Source organism: Argopecten irradians, chromosome 1 (genome assembly GCF_041381155.1).
Source record: "Argopecten irradians isolate NY chromosome 1, Ai_NY, whole genome shotgun sequence".
Taxonomy (NCBI): domain Eukaryota; kingdom Metazoa; phylum Mollusca; class Bivalvia; order Pectinida; family Pectinidae; genus Argopecten; species Argopecten irradians.
The window spans coordinates 16,288,043-16,309,773 of record NC_091134.1 but is presented as its reverse complement, the minus strand read 5'-3'; the positions used below and the strand labels follow the sequence as shown (position 1 = coordinate 16,309,773).

The 21,731-nt window shown below is 34.9% G+C and overlaps 2 protein-coding genes across 2 annotated transcripts in view; one reads left to right on the top strand and one right to left on the bottom strand.

Annotated features, from left to right (window-relative positions):
• Window positions 1–2,692: 2,692 nt before the first annotated feature.
• On the top strand, window positions 2,693–10,493 carry LOC138318976 (uncharacterized). Its single transcript, XM_069261835.1, has 5 exons — window positions 2,693–2,817; window positions 3,632–3,719; window positions 4,186–4,269; window positions 5,494–5,634; window positions 6,475–10,493. The coding sequence occupies exons 2-5, from the start codon at window positions 3,656–3,658 to the stop codon at window positions 8,874–8,876; spliced, it is 2,691 nt and encodes an 896-aa protein (XP_069117936.1). The 5' UTR covers window positions 2,693–2,817; window positions 3,632–3,655; the 3' UTR covers window positions 8,877–10,493.
• LOC138318982 (uncharacterized) overlaps window positions 10,476–21,731 on the bottom strand; it is a 48,549-nt gene continuing 37,293 nt past the window's right edge. Inside the window, 11 exon segments of the mRNA XM_069261849.1 lie at window positions 10,476–13,995; window positions 14,232–14,342; window positions 16,240–16,375; window positions 16,774–16,988; window positions 17,798–17,960; window positions 18,380–18,524; window positions 19,094–19,307; window positions 19,715–19,885; window positions 20,402–20,492; window positions 20,980–21,124; window positions 21,601–21,718. Of these exon segments, the coding sequence (XP_069117950.1) occupies window positions 13,729–13,995; window positions 14,232–14,342; window positions 16,240–16,375; window positions 16,774–16,988; window positions 17,798–17,960; window positions 18,380–18,524; window positions 19,094–19,307; window positions 19,715–19,885; window positions 20,402–20,492; window positions 20,980–21,124; window positions 21,601–21,718 (1,776 nt within the window). The 3' untranslated portion in view covers window positions 10,476–13,728.

Below are 21,731 nucleotides of genomic sequence, written 5' to 3'. Positions count from 1 at the left end.
TTAAAGACCTAGATGAAAGTTTGTTACGTTTCTTGTTCTCGTGGCCAAAAGAGTGAAGACAAAAAATTCAGACAAAAAGACGGATGGAAAGGACGATAAACTATTTTGTATGCAAAAAGACAAAAATATTGTTGAATTTATTGAATTTAAATAGAAATCTAGATCTAGTCCATTTTATCGTGATAATATTTGGACTTTGTTTCATGGCTTTTGAATAGATTCATTAATTCGATACAACCTTATCATAATGAAAGAAAAAAAGAAGGGACAATACGATTTGTTTTTTAAAGATGCTCCATCGCTGACAAATGGTATTTTTTCACTATCAAAAACAGGAGCATTGCCCCTTTTCTTGAGAAAAAAAGTATGGACAACCTAAAAAATATAATAGAAATGGAAAGTTGTGCATGAGTTGTAATACATTGCATTAAAAGAGTAAATATTGTCAACTCCCGCATTTTTACAGTACATTTTTGGTAATTTAATTATGCATGCTGATTTTTAAAACAAAATTGAATTAAAAAAATTTTAACGAGACTAAATCCTAAATTGTATCAGCGTGATACAAATTATTGTATATACGTAAAGAATATATTTACTTGCCATTTTGTCGCCCTAAAAACGTCTCAATTGAAAAAATTTGAAATACAAATCATCATTTCAAAACTTGAGTTCGTCCTCTAAAGAAATATTCCTTACCTCTGTCTGATGAGTCGTTGTCGTTATCATCTACAACGTCTATTTCTTCCTCCCCAGAATCATTCTCACTGTGTCCGAGTCTGGAGATGACTTCTTTGTTCGGTTTATATGTAAGATCCTCAGCATCGCTGTAATCCTTTTCGCTCATTTTCAATAATTTCACAAAAGTCTCAAAATATTATGATAACTTGTCCAGCGCAATTTGCATATACTTTAAAAAAACTTGTACGAAATTATTCCTTTCCAAAGTTATCGCGCTATTTCATTAGTTTAATCACATTTCATAGGAACAAATGTCATAACTACTACGTCCAGTTCTAATTAAAACAGTAAATTCGCAATTATACACGGAAAATGTACAAGTGTTGTTTAGAAATTTAAAAAATATTTTTTTCTCCTTTTCAACCAATTCCTTTTCACATTTTGTATTGCTCCATCTGATTGAAAGTTCCAACTTGGATCTCCGAAGACTACTAAATGCTGTCCTTTTGGTCAACAAGATCGTTTGAGCTCGGAAGATACTTGTAAACTATCTGTTACACTGGTCTAATTACCCTCTAATACCCAGCATTTCCTTAGTTAACTTTATCCTTTAGGATCGTATTGTCCAACGCGAACGAGCTTTACCACTCTCAGTGAAAGGCTAAAGAGTAGATTGTAGCGAACAATGGACACATCCCTACAGGAGCGCAAAATCCTCTAAGCGGGATTAGAGGCGCGAATCGTACATGATACGCCCCCCTAATCCGATCACTTCCACGCTTTTATTATGAAATCATTCTATCGTTAAACAGATATAAAATAGACTCACACATTTTAATTGTTTAAATTTCAAAAACTTCTATATGCTATTATATACAGAGCCAAATTAAGAAAATCGCACATTGATAGTAGATCGAACTGAATTATTTTGTTTATTGCTGAATACTAGACAAATTTATGACACTAGACGTAAATGGAAGAAAAAGTTGTAATATTTTGCAAGAGCTACACATGTGTTTTTATCATTTAACAATAGATGAATACTAAGGATGGAACAATCAAAATTGTTTTAACGGTCAAAACAGTCCTTAAAGACCTAGATGAAAGTTTGTTACGTTTCTTGTTCTCGTGGCCAAAAGAGTGAAGACAAAAAATTCAGACAAAAAGACGGATGGAAAGGACGATAAACTATTTTGTATGCAAAAAGACAAAAATATTGTTGAATTTATTGAATTTAAATAGAAATCTAGATCTAGTCATTTTATCGTGATCCATATTTGGACTTTGTTTCATGGCTTTTGAATAGATTCATTAATGATTCGATACAACCTTATCATAATGAAAAGAAAAAAGAAGGGACAATACGATTTGTTTTTTAAAGATGCTCCATCGCTGACAAATGGTATTTTTTCACTATCAAAAACAGGAGCAAACGATTGAGTATTTTTTTTCTTCAGTTACAAGAGTTACTTAGTTATCACCATTACCATCATTGAAAAGTTTGAGCTTCCAATTTTACTTAAAGTTAAAAATATAAAGAAATAATTAATTGCATCCCGAAAAAAATCCGTGCCACTATACCGTATATGGAATGAAATACTGATATGTATGCACCAAAGGCAAAATAAATTATTTTATTATAGTTTTTGTGTTAATTAGACATATATACATACGATTGAACATCAATTATTGTTCAAATGATGAATGTCATTTATGCTCTGTCGGCGGTGGAGCATCTTTAACTTGTCTTTAGGCCGTCTTAATCATTTGTTACAGCAAAAGAAAACAAAACAGAAAGGTGGTCATAATGACTCGTTCAGAGTTGTTGGTATTCGGCAATTGAAACAACTTCCTACGAGCAAATACCTTTTGTTTTTCTTTTTAATTTTATCGCATAAGGTGACCAATAAAGCCCAATATGCTTGTAGGCCTATGAGTGTCTAAGCTTAGAACATCGAGTTTTCCCGCCAGTCCAACTTCGGTGGAAGGGACATAACTCCAGTTTCATTTTCTCATCAATCCCAGGATGCAAGTTGTTTTGTAGCAGACGCCAAATGTAAACTCCATCAACTGGAACTGCGAAATTTTCATTGATCAGTTTTCATTAACAGCTTTGGAAATCGACTACTTTAATAGGTAAATGTCAAAGATTGAATCTTGATCTTTACGCAAGTAGATCCTCCCAAATAGTAAGTTCAGGGTTAGGTTGCAGTGATCAATCATGGATCATGGCATCAGTGATGAATCTGAAATAAGCTGTCAATGGCGTGTAAGAAACGGAACATTTTTACTCCTCTTACAGTATTAACCGTAGAATGGTCTTTTTACTAAATAGTAATCGTTGAGTTACTTATTCTTTTGGTGTGCAGACAGATAGTTCATATATAATATATAGATCTAAGTGACGTTAATTTGTAAAAGTTATGACATAATTGTGTCAATGTCACCACAGGGATTTTGATTTTGAGTCAAATGACGACAGCAACAAAAACACCCATTCATATTTTCAAAACACAATCTAGAAATCTACTACAAGTATTTATGATGGTAAGATTGTGTATTAATATTGAAGTTTTGTGTTGCCGTTGTGTTTACTGCCATTATGCATAATTTGGATTTCGTGGTCATCCCGAGCCCCTGTGGTCGGCCATGATAAAAAAAAAGTTGTCAGCGCCACACTTTCAAACGTTATGGGGATATGACTATGAATATAGGCACTTTCCATTGAAAACGTTTAAGTGGAAATACTCCAAATATAGTGCCAAAGTACAAAAATAAAGATAATTTATATAGCAGGTCAACAACAGTAATTTCAAATGACAAATTATGAATTTATGAAACAAGATAAGATCTTGTTCAAGAAAATTATATTATAGGCCTATGGAAAGATAAATTAGAATTTAATTACTTGTTTCAATAATATATATGCAAACTGTCTGTTATTTCAAAGATATTGAATGCAGTGGAAGCACAAATGGATGACTGTTGCAAGGAAAGTGGCAATCAGAAACAAACAGTTGTGGAAAAGAATGAAAGTGGTAATCATTTCATTTTGTTATTTGCTAACAGTATAATTTGTCTATGAGTGTTAATGAATGAATCATCCTTCATTAATTTAATATATAGGACGCCAAACATTCAAATGTACATTTTTATTTTAAAATCAATACTGTATACTAGAGAGTGATATCCTAATTTAAATATGAAAGAGGTTGAATGTATTGGATTCTGACCAGTTATTCATAAATAGATGTCCTCAGCATTTTATATGCATGTGTCTTTAGTGAAAAAAAAAACAAACAAGTAGTGAACCACATTTGCAATTAGATTGCATGTACATTGCACTGTACAAATTGAAAGGTTTTATCACAGTAAAAATCAATATTTTTTTAAAGTTAAGTTTAATTTCATTAAAGTTAGATCCAAAACAGATTTTGAATATATATGTAAAAAGACTTCATTTGCCATTTATATGCTGTCAACTTGTATCCCTCTATTTCGCAGTGAAAAATCAGATGAGCCCAAAATCAACACCAAAAAGGGGTAGAAAAAGGAAGCAAAGATTCTGTAGCCCAAAGATATCTCCAGGTAATAATTAAAGTAAAAGAATTTTAATGAGTCCTAATGCATTTGATATGAAATTTTATGAAAAATCTGATAATTTGAACACTTTTAAGAATGACACTACAGTGCTCAGTACAGCAAATTAAAAATGCTGTATGTCATACATTGTCTACTGTTAAGACTTGTTCAAAAACTTGTTCAAAAACTTTTTGAAAAAGTGTAACAGTTAAAACATATGGATTTGTTGGTACCTGATGGATTTTTTTCCAACCATAAAAAATTGTTGGCTGACATCCCTTGTCCTTCTTTCTTTCTTTACTCTTGCCATTATAACTTGACAGAGTAATAAAAGAATGTATGACTCTCTAGTATTCCTTAATATTCCTCACTCTAAGCACCAATAGTCTGACCAGAAACCACTAAACAAAGAATGTAGAGTTAAACAAAAGAAAAGTAGCTCTTATAAATCGTAATCCTTGGTCCCTGGGGTTGCATATTGCATTTTTGGGTGAGCACTATTGCAGTGTGATGACTTTTTTTTTTTTTATCATGAATTAACAACTTTCTCCTATTTGGTATGCATGAGGTATGCATGTGGACAATCTAGCCCTAATGTCCTTACATGGTATTTGTGTATATTGCCTTTTGAAGCTGAACCAATCAGAACACAGCATGACTGACAGAAAGCTATTATTGTTTTTCTTAATTGAAGTCAGCTACTGCTATTTATCAGAAAGTTCTCTAAATTATATGTAACAATTTCTGAATTCAACACAGTAATTACCCCCTCCTTACAAATGTATATCCATCCCTTTTAAAAGTCATAAGTTCAGTTTTATAGAACTAAAATATAGATAGAAGGAAGATTATCTTTCATTGACTTGATAAAAATAATTTATATCAATGTTGGATGCCAATTAAGATTTGTTATTGATCTCACATTAACTTAGAACTTTTACAATTTCTTAAAGTCACACTTTGTGGCTTATTTAGCATAATTAACTAATTTATGCATTTTAATAAATATATTTGGATTGTAGTAGAAAACAAGTATTAAAATTGTGTTAAACAAAAAGAAAGTCACACAAGAATCACATATCTTGAAAGTTCCAACTAATGGAGGGTTATTAAGAGCTGTCACTATCATACAAGACTCTGTGACAAATTTGTCATTGCATCAGTATTTTTAATATCACATTAAAATTGAGTATACTAAGTATTATTCAGACCATTTCCATTTCGTTGCAGCTATAAGTATTCAGGATGACACTGGACTCATTTCTGATGAACTATCCACTGAATCTGAAGACATTCAAAGTCCATTACACACTCCTCGGAGATTGAAAAAGGTTCCTGTCAGGAGGAGCCCAAGAAATCCTCCACAACATGGTGAGTTAAGTGCAAGAAGGGATTTAAGATTTTTTTAAATTTTCAATTAAAACTCTTACTTGTACTGTTCACTTTTATAAAAGTAGAGAAAATCTTACTAGATGTATATGCTTACCAAGTTTATTGCCTGCAAATTGGCTAATACTTCACTTATTGTTTAAACATTCAGGATTGGTATACCTGGTATAAAGGCTGATTCACTGATAATGTGGCACCAATTTAAGCTGTGAGAAATTTTTGTCTTCAACAAATTGTGCTTGAATAGGAAGTATTTGCAAAACATTTTCATGATATCATGAATACCATCCTCGATATTCCAGGGGTTACTTATATATCACTGTCGTTATATCCACCAACGGATTAAGTCCTAGGGAAACTGAAGGCTGTGGGTGCAACAACAAAATATCCAATCATGGTTCTCCATTGTTGACTGTAATATAACTGTGAAGTTGGTGTCACCCTCTACATAATCTTCAAAGGAAAGACTAATTTCTCCTAAAATGCTTTCAATTTTACTATGAGATAGTCCTTGGGTGGAAATTATGACAGTGAAAGTAATTTCTGGAGATCCAGAATGCATGAATAAATGCAGCGCATAACCATGGCATACATTGTTGATAAAGTTATGCATCTGATGGATCCATACGTAGTCACAATGAAAATCTTCTGTATGTGAAAGAAAAATACTTATTCCCTACCTTGGGTGTGACAGCGAATTAAATCATAACCTCCATGAATTCTGCAGAGGATAAAGATTTCATTGTTACTTTTCTTTGGCAAGGAAAGATTCTTTTAATCACCTAAATGTTCACCATGAAAGTTCTTTTGCTTATAATACAGGAAAAAGAAGAAACCTTAAAGGAGTTATTGAAGAAGAACCTGATATCACAACAAATGAAGGCAACAAAAGTTGTAAGCGGAAGAATAATGACAAAGCTTCATGTCAGCCCAATAATCTTACTACCAACGTAAAGTCGTCATCATTAGATGAGAATCACACTCAATCCTACATGTCTGTTGAACAGGAATCTACAGATCTATCAACCAAATTTAAGGAACAAGAAGTACACATGCACAGGAATAATCAAACTGAATCTCAAGGTATCTCAAATCAATTGGTTCCCAGTCATCATGACCTCCTTTTGGCCAAACAAAATGCTGCAGAGGTGATGGCAAGAATGAATTGTTTAGAAAAAGATGAAGACATCTTGGATGTGGAAAAGGAGGACTCTCGTGAAGGCAGTGCTCCTGCAGAATCCTCAAAAAGTTTGGAACAAACAACTTCCAATGTATCAAGGGAATATGTATCCTCATCATACAACTGTCGTGATACCCAGGGAACATCTATATCCTCAGCTAATCAGCAAACAGATACAACAGTCTCCAACAAGCCAACAGAGCACACAAATGTTGATGGCCATAGTGTCAAATCTATGAATAAGCCTGATGCACCCCAAAATGGAGATTTGCAAACAAAAGGGGATGTATCTGATATGAATGCAGGTAAAAAAGGAACTATTCTTTCCAGTCTGCTGGAAGGTCGTGATCAGGAATCGTTGATAGCTGCTGAACTCCTCACTCGACTTGACCGTGATATACATCTGTCTGAGATACAACCCACGCTAGGTCTGGAACAGCCAAACTACTCAAGCTACAATAACATCAGCTCAAGTCCAACACCATTTATCGGTGTGAATAAATACCTGGAGCCTCATACCAAAAAGCAGTGTAACACAGATGCAGAGCTTAACTTGCAGCATCCTCATCTTAGTGGTCCAGTCAATGGTACGTACGAATCTCATTCTGAAGCGAGTGTCCATGGAGAAAACGGAGCAGAAACAAATACTTCTGCAAGTAATTCTTTGTCAACACCTGCCACAAGGCAAACAGCATCACAGATTCTGTACCAGAACCGAGCTGGACAGGAGCAGCTTGGTCAGGAATGTCAAAGGAGCCACAGTTTCAATGGTACCATAGACAATACAGTTGGAGAGCAGGGGCGAGTGCCGAGACATAGCAATCCCGGAGCTCTGGGATGGGAGCAAGGACAGATCAACATTCCTCCTCCTCAACACAACAGCATGGGAATGCCAGGGTGGGAGCAGCGACAACAGCCCTACCATCAAATTATTGACACTGCCAATCAGAAGGATCCAATGACATTTCCTGCTGCTGTCAAGCAAGTGGTACAGCATGAAGATCAACTTGCAGCTGAACAGATAAGCAATGGATACAGATATGGGCCAATGATTCCAGAGAATTCGCCTTACAACCATAGCATGGGAAGGAACAAACAGTTTGAATCCTCAGCTATGTATGACAGTAGAGAACAACACAATACTGTTATTCCTGTAGAGCAAGGCATACCGTTTGGCCCCATGGTAGAGGATCCAAGGTACAATGGTCTCCAAAATTTCCAGCCTGGAAACTATCTGAATCTTTCCCAAGATACCTTAGACAACATAATGCAGAACCATGGATCTTCTTATGTTGGGAGTCCTTCTTTGCAAAGTCAACCCCTTCCAACTAATAATTCAACCCCAGATCAAGTTGTTCAGGGATTCGGAGACTATGTCAGCTATCCCCGTTCGTCTCAGTCTTCTGAAGACCAGGTTCAGTATTTTCAGCCAATCAGATCCAAGAGTCAAGGACCTGAAGATATTGGGCATCATATGGCTAAGCGACGAAGAAGGTCCACATCGGCTAGGGCTGACAACAATAAAAGCCCTGCCTTTGTTCAAGATGTAATGAGTAATTACATGTTCAAGAAAAAACCTATGCCATTTGAACATCCACTGAATCCTCTTCAAAAAGAAAATGATGATCGTTTCTTCTTAGTTCTGTCTCCAGAGGTAAATGCAGATGAAGTACGCGATATTGGACATAAAGGCCTTATAGCTAAATACATAGACTACCTCATTGTGGAAAATGAACAGATCACAGAGATGTCTAAATCTGTGTCTATCCCTATAGAACACTGTGTTATGGACGATCCATATTTAATGGACATCATTCGGGTGAAGATTCCATTCCCAACACTGAAGTACTACCAGTGGCTGCGTACATACTATCCCACCATTCAGATTGACTGGCTGGCCCTTAACGAACAAATGCTGCAGTTCCAGCCTGTGGGAGATTGTAGGCCACATCACTACATCCTCGACAAGCGGCCGCCACCAGTTCTCCTCGGAGAGTCGTTCTACTTCTTCCAGCGAGAGAGGGACAGACTGTTTTCTTGTTGAATTAGTGAGTTTTTAATTAGGGCTATTCCAGAATATTCCACTTGGGAGGCACTTGTATCAAAACTTGATTGGAAGTGGGGGTAGATCCCCATTTTTGTAGTTATTTTCATTGGTGGTGATGTTTTAAACAAATGTGCCTCTCACCGCTCCAATGTGTATAATTTTGGAACAGCCATTAGCACATAATATATGTATTTGCAAAGTCAAAGACAAATTAATGTTACAGAAACAATTTTTGTTGTATTATATTAAACCCATTATGATACAATATTTTGGACCCCATTGCATGCTAGTATTTTTTAAACTCTAATACGAAAACTTTTATGCCAAATGTTTGTATTAAATATTGATTATTGTCTCTTTGTGTTGTTCGAAAGGCAACATTGAATTCCTAAAGGAAGATTGTTTTTAAATAATATGCAGTAATCTGATTTCAAAATTATATTGGACAACATTATGTATATAGAATTTGAGAAATACACTTTTTAGATATTGTTAATTAGTCTCTAATTTATTTTGCATGGATATACATGTATTTGTGTCTTATTGAAGAATGAAATTCATTAAAAATTAAGTACTATTAAAGTAACTTTATCAAATTCCAAACACAATTAAATTTTAAAAATAGACATTTGTTATTTTTCAAAATTCAAGTTGTGCAAGAAACCTATGTATTGTACATACATTTTTCATATGCTACTTTGTGCATGTAAATTGTTAAACATGTTACAATGGTCTTATCAAGATTTGGGATATTATTACGGTAAAGTATGCGTAAATATTCATGTCAATCCTTTGATATACTTTGTTGCATTGTTTACCGGTACTTTAGTTTAGTATAGTTCTTCTTATTATTGATTTGTTGTATGAGTGAGTGTTACGATTAGTGTATTAAATGAATTGATCTTGTGACTTTGATATTATTTACATGTTCTTGCCCTCACACCTGGATGTAGCTTGTTACAGAGTAAAGTGCTTGAGTCAGAAACAAGCCTTGTCTGTTGTTTTCAAAAACATGTTTCATTTAAAATGACAAAGGTGTTGCCAAAATATATCTTACATTTTTTTGCATCATAATATTTTAGATAATTGTTCAATGTGCAATAACTGTTTTGAATGTTCAATGAGTCAAAAAAGGATTCTAATAATTATTCATAAATACTTAGTTATTATGGTGCACAAATACTAGTCGGGATGCATCTTCATGATTCCAGAATGATAGTCAATCATCTAGCCAGCTAAATCACAGAAATGTAAACATGACAATAGTTCCAATTATCATGTGGCTTTGTTTTGCAGTCAGCCTCAAAATTGTTTGCAATGTGATAATTTTAGCACTTCGTAAGTTTCATTTGCTACTTTGTAACTCTATGGATAAATTTTCTGAAGACATTTTGCACTTTGTATGTGTAATGAGAAATACTTCTGATCAGAAGTAAGATTAAATTTAGAATTTGCTACTATGTAAACCCATGGATAAAATTATGATGACTTATAAATGAAATAAGCAAAAAATTTCCACATTGCGAATATTTTCAAATCTACGAAATATAAGCGGTACAAATTAGTCTAGGAAAGCAAAATTATAATGAAGGCATATTACATATTTCAAACAATTTTTATTCCCAACAAATCACCATGATGCTTATTTTCCTACACAAACCCTAAATCATGTATTTCAATAAATAAATAAATATCAGGTATGATAGAGAAAATACTTATCATATCAGCACCAACAATCTTGAACCGGATAAAGGTTGTACATACTCACAGGGACTTGTAACGTAGGTTGTGAGAAAGTTTGCTGTGTATACATGTGTACTTTATACTATATAAAAGGATAAGGGAACCAACGGCTCACTTGGAAGAGGTACACCCGATGTAATCTGACTGCATTTTCCACGTTCCTAGTGAAATAAAGGTGTTTATATATTATTTCGTGTTTGAAGTTGTGTTCTCCATGTCGAAAATTTATTTAAGAATATATTGGTATTAAATATGTACATATTTATCCATATTTGACGGAATACCGGCGACTTTTGTAGAGGCAGGTGTACCTCTTCCACGCGAGCCGTTGGTTCCCTTGTCCTTTCATATAGTACACATGTATACACAGCAGACTTTCTCACAATCTACGCTACAAGTCCCTGTGTACATACTGTTGTTGTAAAGCTCCGTCTCAAACTGAATTTAGTTTGTCATTTCAAAATAGCTATCTACTCTATGAACAGTTTGTCGAAATTACATGTACAGTATACCTTATCACAAATTACTTGGTTAGTGTAATAAATAACACCAAGAGAAGATACTGGTATTAGTATACTGGTATAGTGTAGATATAAAAGGCCATACAAAAGGTTCTGGAAAGGCACTTGTTCCACTAGTACTTGTAGCTATTATGATTATATATAAATAAAACAGATTCTGGAATTGAAAGAAAAAAATGTTTCACACCATTTGTGATGTTAATGCAATGGTTTTTTCCTCATATATGTAGCTTCAATTATTGCTGCATTTATATTTAGCTTTAGATATAGAATGAAAAGATCAAGATTCTAGAATTTTTTTTGTAAACTTCATCACCAAGATGAACTATTGATACAAGTATGAAACTTCAGCTAGAGTGAGTGGTAAACGAAAATATCCAAAGAAATTTGTTGATGTTTGAATAAAATTCAAATGTAAGTTACATTTTGGTATCATGACATATCGCCACTACAAGCTGACAATTCAATAACAACAGTTTCACATTTCTACCAGATGAGTTTTAACTAAAGTAGAGTTTAAACAGATCACAGAACTGTTTTATCATAAAAGACAGACATGACAGACATTATTATAATATTCCAATCCCTCAACAGGAGATACATAAACAATTGAACAAAGATAAAGAAATAATGATATAAATGATTTTCAATGTATTTTAACTGTTTCATAGTCAAAGCACACATTTTTCTGTAACAGTAAATGAAATCATAAATTATAAATAATTGATGTCAAATAAATTAAACAAATATGGTATAAAAGTACTTAAACTCCAGCTATGAAACCAGAGAGAAGATAAATAAAAGAAGCAGTATATTTTATGGTAAATAATATCACAAGCTCTGATGATGGAAAACATGTAAATTACAACTGAGAAAAATATCACACAAATTTGTCAAAAAATAAATAAAAACAGAATAAAATGTACAATTAAATCACAGCTACACTTGAAATCATAGTACTAAAACATATATTTATCTGAGGTGGAGAAAATTTTACAAATAAGTATATTCACAATGAAAAGAATTGTACACCAAACATTATTACAATGTCTATCACAATCAAGTTTTCCAACTGCATAGATTTAGAATATTTGGCACAAATAGTGATGGTGCAGAAATGATTAACATAATATAAAGCTTCAAAGAAAATAATCAATTGCTCGACAAGAACAAAATATACAGATTGTTTTTAATTGAAGGTAATATAATAATTTTAAACAACTTTCAAATACAAAATGCATAATTTTACACAACTGAATTATTTCATTTGGTTTTAGTAAGAGGGATTAGTTCAAACAGTAGTTTCATTATGAATTTAAAGAATAATTGATTAAATTGCCAATAAAAAAAAGCAAAAATAAATAAATTTAACAGCATAATGTAGTTCGCAAATATTAAGTTCCATTTAGGTCTATCAGAGTTGCTTCCCCTTGTTTTACTCTGGCTAAGCAACATTCTCGACTTCAGCTAATGCAGTACATAGTACCATGCATTAATCAGAGTGAAGGAAAAAAGGTACCGTATTCGCCATGATTAGATGGAGAAAAGTTGCATAAATTCTCCCATCCTTTGGATTATCAACAATGTTTTACAACATGTGACCTCTAACATCAACATTGTAATCCCATATTAAAATTAACTTGCAAGTCTTTTATGTGTGAATCATGGCATGATACTGCTTTTCAAAGGAAAAAAGGCATTTGCTGTATCAGATTAATGTACCAATAGTACAGAAAGATTTAAAATATGATTGAATTTTTTCACCCACAACTTATAGATTGGTTCATTAATAAGCCCTCCCCTATTTATTACAGTGACTGAACATATACAGCAGAAATTTATATTTATATCGTGATAGATCTGATACTGTATTGATCTACTGGCCAGGAATGAAAGATAAGAAGATAACTCGGGCTGGATTCTATAATTTCACAATACAGAAGTGGAGAGATATTGATAACACTGGAAGACCCCCAAAATGACAAAGGAATAAACACATCGTGTTGAACCTGGCCAAAAGTGGGACCCTAAGAAATCAGTCTTGTTAAGCAGGTGTTATAGAGGTGATGGCTAAGGATGGTTTTTAAGTAAATGTTCCTATTCCATGACAGGGGTATAAAATGGCAACAGTTACAAAAACTTTAAATAAATTCAATAAGCTTACACGGAGCAATAATTATTATTACAATGTATATGCTAACTTTGGCAAGATTTTTGATTATCATGTCAGCAATGATAAGCATAAAACTTCTATGATTCTGAAATTTTGTGATTTATATAAATCAACACTTTATCAAAATATGTTTCCTAATATGATTTTCTATATACATTGGAATTCTAGAGTGAGAAAGATGAAGAATCTTACATATAAAACTCTCGATTAGACAGCTAGACTATAAAATGCTATTTCGATTTCACAGAGAAACACAAATATTTTCCATAAAAACTTTATGAAAAACAAATCACTTATATATCACAGCTTAGCTTTGATGACAGGACACTTGATTTTCATAAAAATTGAAAATCATCAATATAACATATTGTATGCCATCCAAATAACAACTACAATTATTCAACAGCTAAATCTAATTTTTCCTTAAAGGAATAATACCAGGTACTGATGACCTGCGTTGACTCAACCTTGACCCAGTGACCCCTGACCCCGAGCTTCCCCTAGCACTCAGTGGTCCTGGAATTTGAGTGGGGCGAGGACTAGGTGTTGGGGTTGTCTCTCCTGAACTAAGACCTGTGTTTGGGAGACGCAGCACCGGGATACCAGAAGGAACTGGCGATGAAGTCAGATACTTCAGGGGTTTTCTCTTCAAACTCAAATTCTTCCACGACACAAACACCTGTTAACAGAGAAATAACTTAATTTAACTATATCTTTGATTAAAGAAAAAGTCTCGGGTATTTATAGAGCTAGGCACCTTCATTTTTAAGTTCCCGCTGACAGGCTATATCACATCCCCCTTTGTATAGTTTATCAATTATCAATATTTGGTTTGAGTTTTAATTTTAATATTTTTTTCATTTTTTAAAATTTACACATTCACAAATACATTATCACATAGGCATTTTAACAAACCTGGGCCATTAGGTGTTTCTCGTTGTAGCTGTACATCCTCTTCATGGCAAGCTGTTGGGCAAATTGTATTCTCCACTGTCGCCAACAAATCTTATACAGATACTCCTTTTCCTGTTAATAAAACAATTGTTACAATAAAATGACTTTAAAATATTAATGTATCAATGCCAATTATATATTTCAAAATTTTCAATAATGACACTTAAATGGATTACCTCCCCTGGATAAATGGTTCATAATCTTAGTACAATTTTACAAGGACCACTTTCTCCCATTATAAGAAGTTCTCTGCTCAGGCACTGATTTGTTCATTAGGCATTAACTGTTTACACTGCTACAAGTAATCCACACAAAACAAAACAATCACGTATCTTATTTATTTTATATACCTTATATACTTAAATTTTAAAAATTATTTACCTGTAAGTTTATTACTTCAATTAAACAAGAGGCCCAAAGGCCACAACGGTCACTGACTACTTGGCAATAGTAAAATAATTACATAGTCACTTTGTCAGGACCATGTCAGGATCATTTCATGCAAGTTTCAGCCAAATCGCACTGGTAGAACTTGAGAAGAAGTTAAAATGTGTTTTCAAGATGGCGGCTTTGGCGGCCATCTTGGATTTCAGATCACCCGAAAAAACATACAAACTTTGTCAGGACCATGTCAGGATCATTTCATGCAAGTTTCAGCCAAATCGCACAGGTAGAACTTGAGAAGAAGTTCAAAATGTGTTTTCAAGATGGCGGCTGTGGCGGCCATCTTGGATTTGGATCGACCCGAAAAATAACAACACTTTGTCGGGACCATGTCAGGATCATTTCATGCAAGTTTCAGCCAAATCGCACTAATAGAACTTGAGAAGAAGTTCAAAATGTGTTTTCAAGATGGCAGCTGTGGCGGCCATCTTGGATTTCAGATCGACCCGAAAAATAACAACACTTTGTCGGGACCATGTCAGGATCATTTCATGCAAGTTTCAGCCAAATCGCACTGGTAGAACTTGAGAAGAAGTTCAAAATGTGTTTTCAAGATGGCGGCTGTGGCGGCCATCTTGGATTTCAGATCGACCCGAAAAATAACAACACTTTGTCGGGACCATGTCAGGATCATTTCATGCAAGTTTCAGCCAAATCGCACTGGTAGAACTTGAGAAGAAGTTCAAAATGTGTTTTCAAGATGGCGGCTGTGGCGGCCATCTTGGATTTGGATCGACCCGAAAAATAACAACACTTTGTCGGACCATGTCAGGATCATTTCATCAGCAAGTTTCAGCCAAATTGCACCGGTAGAACTTGAGAAGAAGTTCAAAATGTGTTTTCAAGATGGCGGCTGTGGCGGCCATCTTGGATTTCAGATCGACCCGAAAAATAACAAACACTTTGTCCGACCATGTAAGGATCATTTCATGCAAGTTTCAGCCAAATTGCACTGGTAGAACTTGAGAAGAAGTTCAAAATGTGTTTTCAAGATGGCGGCTGTGGCGGCCATCTTGGATTTCAGATCGACCCGAAAAATAACAACACACTTTGTCGGGACCATGTCAGGATCATTTCATGCAAGTTTCAGCCAAATCGCACCGGTAGAACTTGAGAAGAAGTTCAAAATGTGTTTTCAAGATGGCGGCTGTGACGGCCATCTTGGATTTCAGATCGACCCGAAAAATAACAACACTTTGTCGGGACCATGTCACGATCATTTTCATGCAAGTTTCAGCTAAATCGCACCGGTAGAACTTGAGAAGAAGTTCAAAAGTGAAATGTTAACGCACGGCGGACGGCGGACGGCGCACGGCGCACGACGGCGGACGACGACGGACGAAACATGACGACTATAGGTCATCCTGACCCTTCGGGTCAGATGACCTAAAAATAGCACTTATCAATATTTTTTAAATTATATTTTATACATTTTCCAATAGAAACCATTTACAGAATATGAAAACTGCAAAAATAAATTAATTACAAATATAATCTTAATAGTAATTTGCTATAATGTACATACCAGAATCTTTGCCGTGTACATCATATCCACGCGGAGTTTCCACAGTCGTCCATATTTCTGTGACAGGCGGTCGTTATGGCGCTGGATTTGATGGACTACCAAGATCTCATTGTACCATGCATCCAGTACCATACGACTGTAACAAACAAGAGTAGCATAAAAATAAAACTTTATATTTAAACAAAATCAATCTGATACTACATTCCCATCTTCATTGGATTTGGAGTAAATTCCCTGAATAACAAGTTTTTTCATTGTTCTTATAGCATGTTTTTCCTAACATAAATTCAAAGTTCATCTAATAAACAGCAATTCAATTTTTTTCACATTTAAGTAGCCTTATAAGGTTAAAATACAGTATCCTTATTAAAAGTTACCCCCTGAACTATATCCGTAACAACAACTTGTAGTACTATGTAACATAGATGTTTGTTGTCGTGCTGCAATGTCTAGGACTCTTGTTAAAAGTTACACCCCCTCACCCCCCACCCCCACCCCAAATTATTTCCGTAATAACAACTTGTAGTGCTATACCATAGATGTTTGTTGTAGTGCTGCTCTGCCTTGGTCTCTTGGTCCCGTAGGTGTTGTCGCTCCTGTTTCCGACGGTACACAAACTGACGCCACACGCGGACCCCTCGCCGCGCCAACATGTGGTGGTAGCAGTGCCCAGCTATAACCCTGTTCAGTCGCTCTCTCCATCTCGTAAGGGCATGTCCCAGACAGTCCTGCTCCTTATCCTTCACAACCTTTGAAATAGATTCAAGAAAATTTAAAATTCATGAATCATGATTTCTTTTAGCATAAAATTTTAGATTTTTAACACTAGCAAGATTTACTTTAATGCTATATGTAAAATCAAAATTGTCATACACTGCAACATATAAATGTCTTTACTTCCAAATGGAAAGGGTGCAATAATACATGACAGGACAAGACACACCAGTCAGAAATGGGCAAAAATATATTTTATGCCCTCCCCCTCCCCCCTTCCATTTCATGGATTGGGTACATTAAACAAATGATTGAGTCAAACCACATAAAACTTTGGAATCATTTCATCAGCTGATAAAAGCCCAATCGTTTCTTTCCGTCTATGACATAAAGAAACTAGCAGAATTACTAAGATGTGCAGTGAAAGTAATAAAAACAACAACATTTTAATGTGATATTGTATAGTTTATATATTTTTAACAGTCCACTGGAAATCAGCAGTGGTTTGCCCAAAACTATATACTAGTTAACAAGCCTTTATATTAATTTCCCCTCAAAATTGGGCTGTGATGGGCAAGTGATTACAAGCCATCCACCTCTGGGATGTAAGTTTGAATCCCATGTGAGGTAGTTGCCAGGTACTAACTGCTAGTTGGTAATTTTTGTCCATATATTTCGTCATGGCACGTCCCTAAATGACCCTGGCTGTTAATAAGATGTTAAACAATTCAATCCAAAATTATTCCCCTAAAAACATATAGGTTTTTTTCAGTCCATGGATCCAGAGCACTTTAAAAGAATCTAAATCTCAAATAGCTGACACAAATTTTACAATTAGTTGTACCTTGTTACACATGTCGGTGAGAGATTGGTAGTAATCAAAATGTTCTCTCATTCTATACCACGCAGAAATCATCAGTCGACGATTGACACGGCTTGACATCAATGCGTGTAGAGTTTTCAGCTTACGACGTCTCCTTGCCACCACGGCCCAGCTACGTAGCACCCTAAAACATACACATAAACAAGAAATAAATTTGGCTGCTTGGGATAAACTTGAATTTTTGTTTTATTTCTATATTATGAGATGATAACAAACTTTTACACCAATGGAAATGTTTGTTACAAGTGAGATGTAAGACACAAGTGAGATGTAAGACACAAGTGTTCCTATCTCCATAGATCAAATAAGAATTTCCGGATATGGTGCCATGTACAACACTACACACCACACAAACACACACATATCCTTTATAGTGTGGTCAAAACAGATATTTTAAACTATCTCTTAGGTTATTCAATTACCTATTAATGATATTTTTATCTGTAAACCAAATATTACATGTTTCAGTATAAAATACACAAATTATTCTAGGTGTGTACAGATCTACACCGTCTCTACAGTAAACTATTTCTAAACATTTACCGTATTTGGAGTTTGAGGTTGAAGTGATGGTGGATGGACTGTCGTACACGTGTGACATGGACCCAGTACAGGAACTGCATCGCTACACTCCTCTGTTGATGTGCTAGCTGGAACGCTGCACATTTAGCTCGCCTTCTCTTGGCCTCTGTAATATATCAAAATTGTAAGTTATTGTGGGACATTTTTATAACGACAAGAGTCTATAACGACAAGAGTCACACATAGACTCAATTCAAGGAGACATCAACAGTTGGGGTTGATCTGTTGCTCATACAGCTTGGTCATAATAGGATTGCCTTCCATATATGCCATGTTCATACATATTTATGTGTTGAGAATGTTGAGCGAGTGTAGTTGGGAGCTTCACTATTGCCCTGTAGTCAGGTTGTCTACAAGTGATGGCCAGAACTGTTGTTTACATTTATAAAAGGTTTCATTTGTTAGTGTAACACTTATTGATTATCCAAAATTATTTACATTATAGATGAACATAACACCAACACCCCACAGTCTTGTTGAATTTTGCAATTACTTTTTGAAAGATACAAAAATCTTTTGTACAAATTGAGATTTGTTTTGGCACTAATAATAAATCATATGAGATTGAAGGTATTAAATTTTTTGTGTCATTTATAAAATAAACTTTTAAATATCACAGATGCTAGTTGCAGCCACTTTATTTTCATTTAGTTTTTTATTAGACTATCAGCTTACCAGCTGTAAAGATCCGCCACTCGATGAACACAGTGCTGATGAGTTTGGTGTTAAACATGCGACCTGCCTGACAGCACATCACAGATACTTTCCAATGGGACAGGTAACGGACGACGAGCTGCTGGTCTTTCTGAGCGATGTGGCAGGCTAGCATGTCCTCACGCTCAAGCTGGTGATCGTAACATGACCTCCAGCGATAGAAGTAAGACTGCAACTGTAACAGCATCAACGAAATCCTTTTAAATCAATTTTTTTTACATATTGTCAGCCAAGAATCTTACAACTAATACTGTGACAAAGGACTAGTTCAGTTGAAATCATGTCAACAAGCAGACTGAGTATTCCAATTCAATGCCCTTTGCTTGGCTCAACAATTTCTAAGATGAAACAGTTTATCAATTATTTGATCAAGTTTAGAATATCTTTGATAAAATGAAGCTGCTACGTACAGCAATTAACATGCAATAAGCTACAATGACCGTTTCATCCTGGTGTAATACAATAAAATTGTTTGTGAGTTTCTAAAATGTCTAAAAATTATCATTATCATGGTGTTTGATAGTTCATAATGATATTTTTTTCTATCCCACCATCTCCATATTTTCTCCCATGAAACCTCACCTGTCTGCGTTTGAAGTGCTGCTGCAAACGTCGCCCCCTGGTGGCCAGTGCCTTATGATGCCACTTCCTGCCGATCTGGAGAGCTCGCATGCGAACAACTTTCTCATGTTCCTGATGTTGCTGTAGGCGACTAATATAATAGTTATGCCAAGTGCGGAACAGCTTTCCTATCTGTAGGTAACAGAGATCATATCTGATTATCACACCAAACAGAAGCACAAGTCAGACTTACAAAAGAGACAGCTCAAAAATCAATAATTGATTGATCTGTAAGATCATCTAATGATGAAAGCAGAATTTTGATTGGGCCCTTGCCCCCATATCAAATCACATCAGGATGGAAAAGATACTGTAAACAAACATACTTATTTTAGCTGTAGTTTTTACTTCTCGCTCTGACTTTGAAGTGCTAATCTAATTTATGTACAGTAAAGGGTATCGCCTGTATTGATCAACATTTGAATTGCGCTAATTGATATCTGGGCTATTAAATCATAATTTGAATTTGGCATCTTTGGTAAAATTTGACTGTGCTTGAAAAACAAGGTTCCCAGTATTACAGGGAAAAGAAGGGACAGGACATAAATGGCTAGCACTATATATTATTTCCATTTTCATGTAACATCTTCATTGATGACAGTGAAATGCATGACAGCTAGGAGATACTGTAACATTCTTATCACATACCAGTTTGGTGTAACTCTTGACGCGGAACTCCAGGATCTGGCGTTTCCTGTTCTTCTGTTGAAGCGCCACTTGATGCCAGCTATAGAGAACCCTGAACACATCAAACGATGAATTAAACACAAAGATTTTTTTAGATTATATCAAATAATCAATTTAAGCACACAAAGATATGTGAATTCAGAAAAAAATATAATTATGCTTGTTAATGAAAAGCTACACAAGAGATCCAACACACCTGTATTATTGAATTTCAGTGATAATGACATTATATTCATGAATTTCTAATGCAAGAAATTAATTTCAACATAAATTATCTGATTTTTCACAAAATTGTGACATAAAAAGTATGTCAAGGTCATTAATTCATCAAAACGCTTTGTTTAAGATGGCTCACATCTCACACAAAGCCTTCTGATTAGCCACTAAGTGAAGACACTTTCAATTTAAGGCCATGTATCATTGTTTTAATGAAAGTTATTAACACCTAATATTTGTCAGGAATCATATCTCTAAATTTGACCAAAAAATCCTAGTTTCAATGTATACTGGTAAACAACACAATACGTAAAGCGACTTACTTAAGAGCTAGTCGGGTCTGGTACCACACAGTGATCTGTTGTTGCTTTCTAGTTTCTAATCTCCACTTCATAAATGTGTTCATCACTAGGTAGAGCTGCTGTTTTTTCTCAACCACTTTTGAAATACTGCGGTGTCGTTTTGCAGCTACGAAAAACATTGATGTAATGAAGACAATTTCAAAGGTAAGTCATAAATTCATTTTAAATTTACTTCAACCAGATATGATTTTACACCACAGAAAAAAATTGTTCTTCTTAGATAACAAGTTTCTACTTATTCCAGGCATTCAACAAAATTTCTAAACTTTTGGTTGAAAATAGCCGATTTCAGCTAAATGTCCGATAGAACCATGTCCAAGTACATGATGATAGCTTTGGAGCTAGAACACAGCAAGATTTCAGCATTATACAGACCCTCTAAAAATGTTTGAGCAACTCAGCACAATTCTACAAAGTACAGTTCCAAAAGTCACAAAGTTGTTCCAAGCCTCCAAAACTAGACACAAGACTTGTTTGGCAGTCTTGTATGTTTTGGGACCAATGAAACGTGGCTTCCTTGATCACATTTCTTACCTACAGTCCACTTGTGCCATTCCCTGACCACACTGGCTAGATTCTTACCTACGGTCCACTTGTGCCATTCCCTGACCACACTGGCTAGATAATTCTGCCAGACATCCCTGTGTCGCTGCTCCACCTGTGACTGTTGCTGATACCGTAATCGCCACAAACAAAACACCTGTAATATCAAA

Excerpts from the sequence above, each read along its gene's own strand:
- LOC138318976 (XM_069261835.1), top strand. The coding sequence starts at position 3,656 with ATGGATGACTGTTGCAAGGAAAGTGGCAATCAGAAACAAACAGTTGTG. Across the intron at positions 3,720-4,185 it reads TGTGGAAAAGAATGAAAGTG|TGAAAAATCAGATGAGCCCA; the intron begins GTAATCATTTCA and ends TCTATTTCGCAG. Across the intron at positions 5,635-6,474 it reads AAGAAATCCTCCACAACATG|GAAAAAGAAGAAACCTTAAA; the intron begins GTGAGTTAAGTG and ends CTTATAATACAG.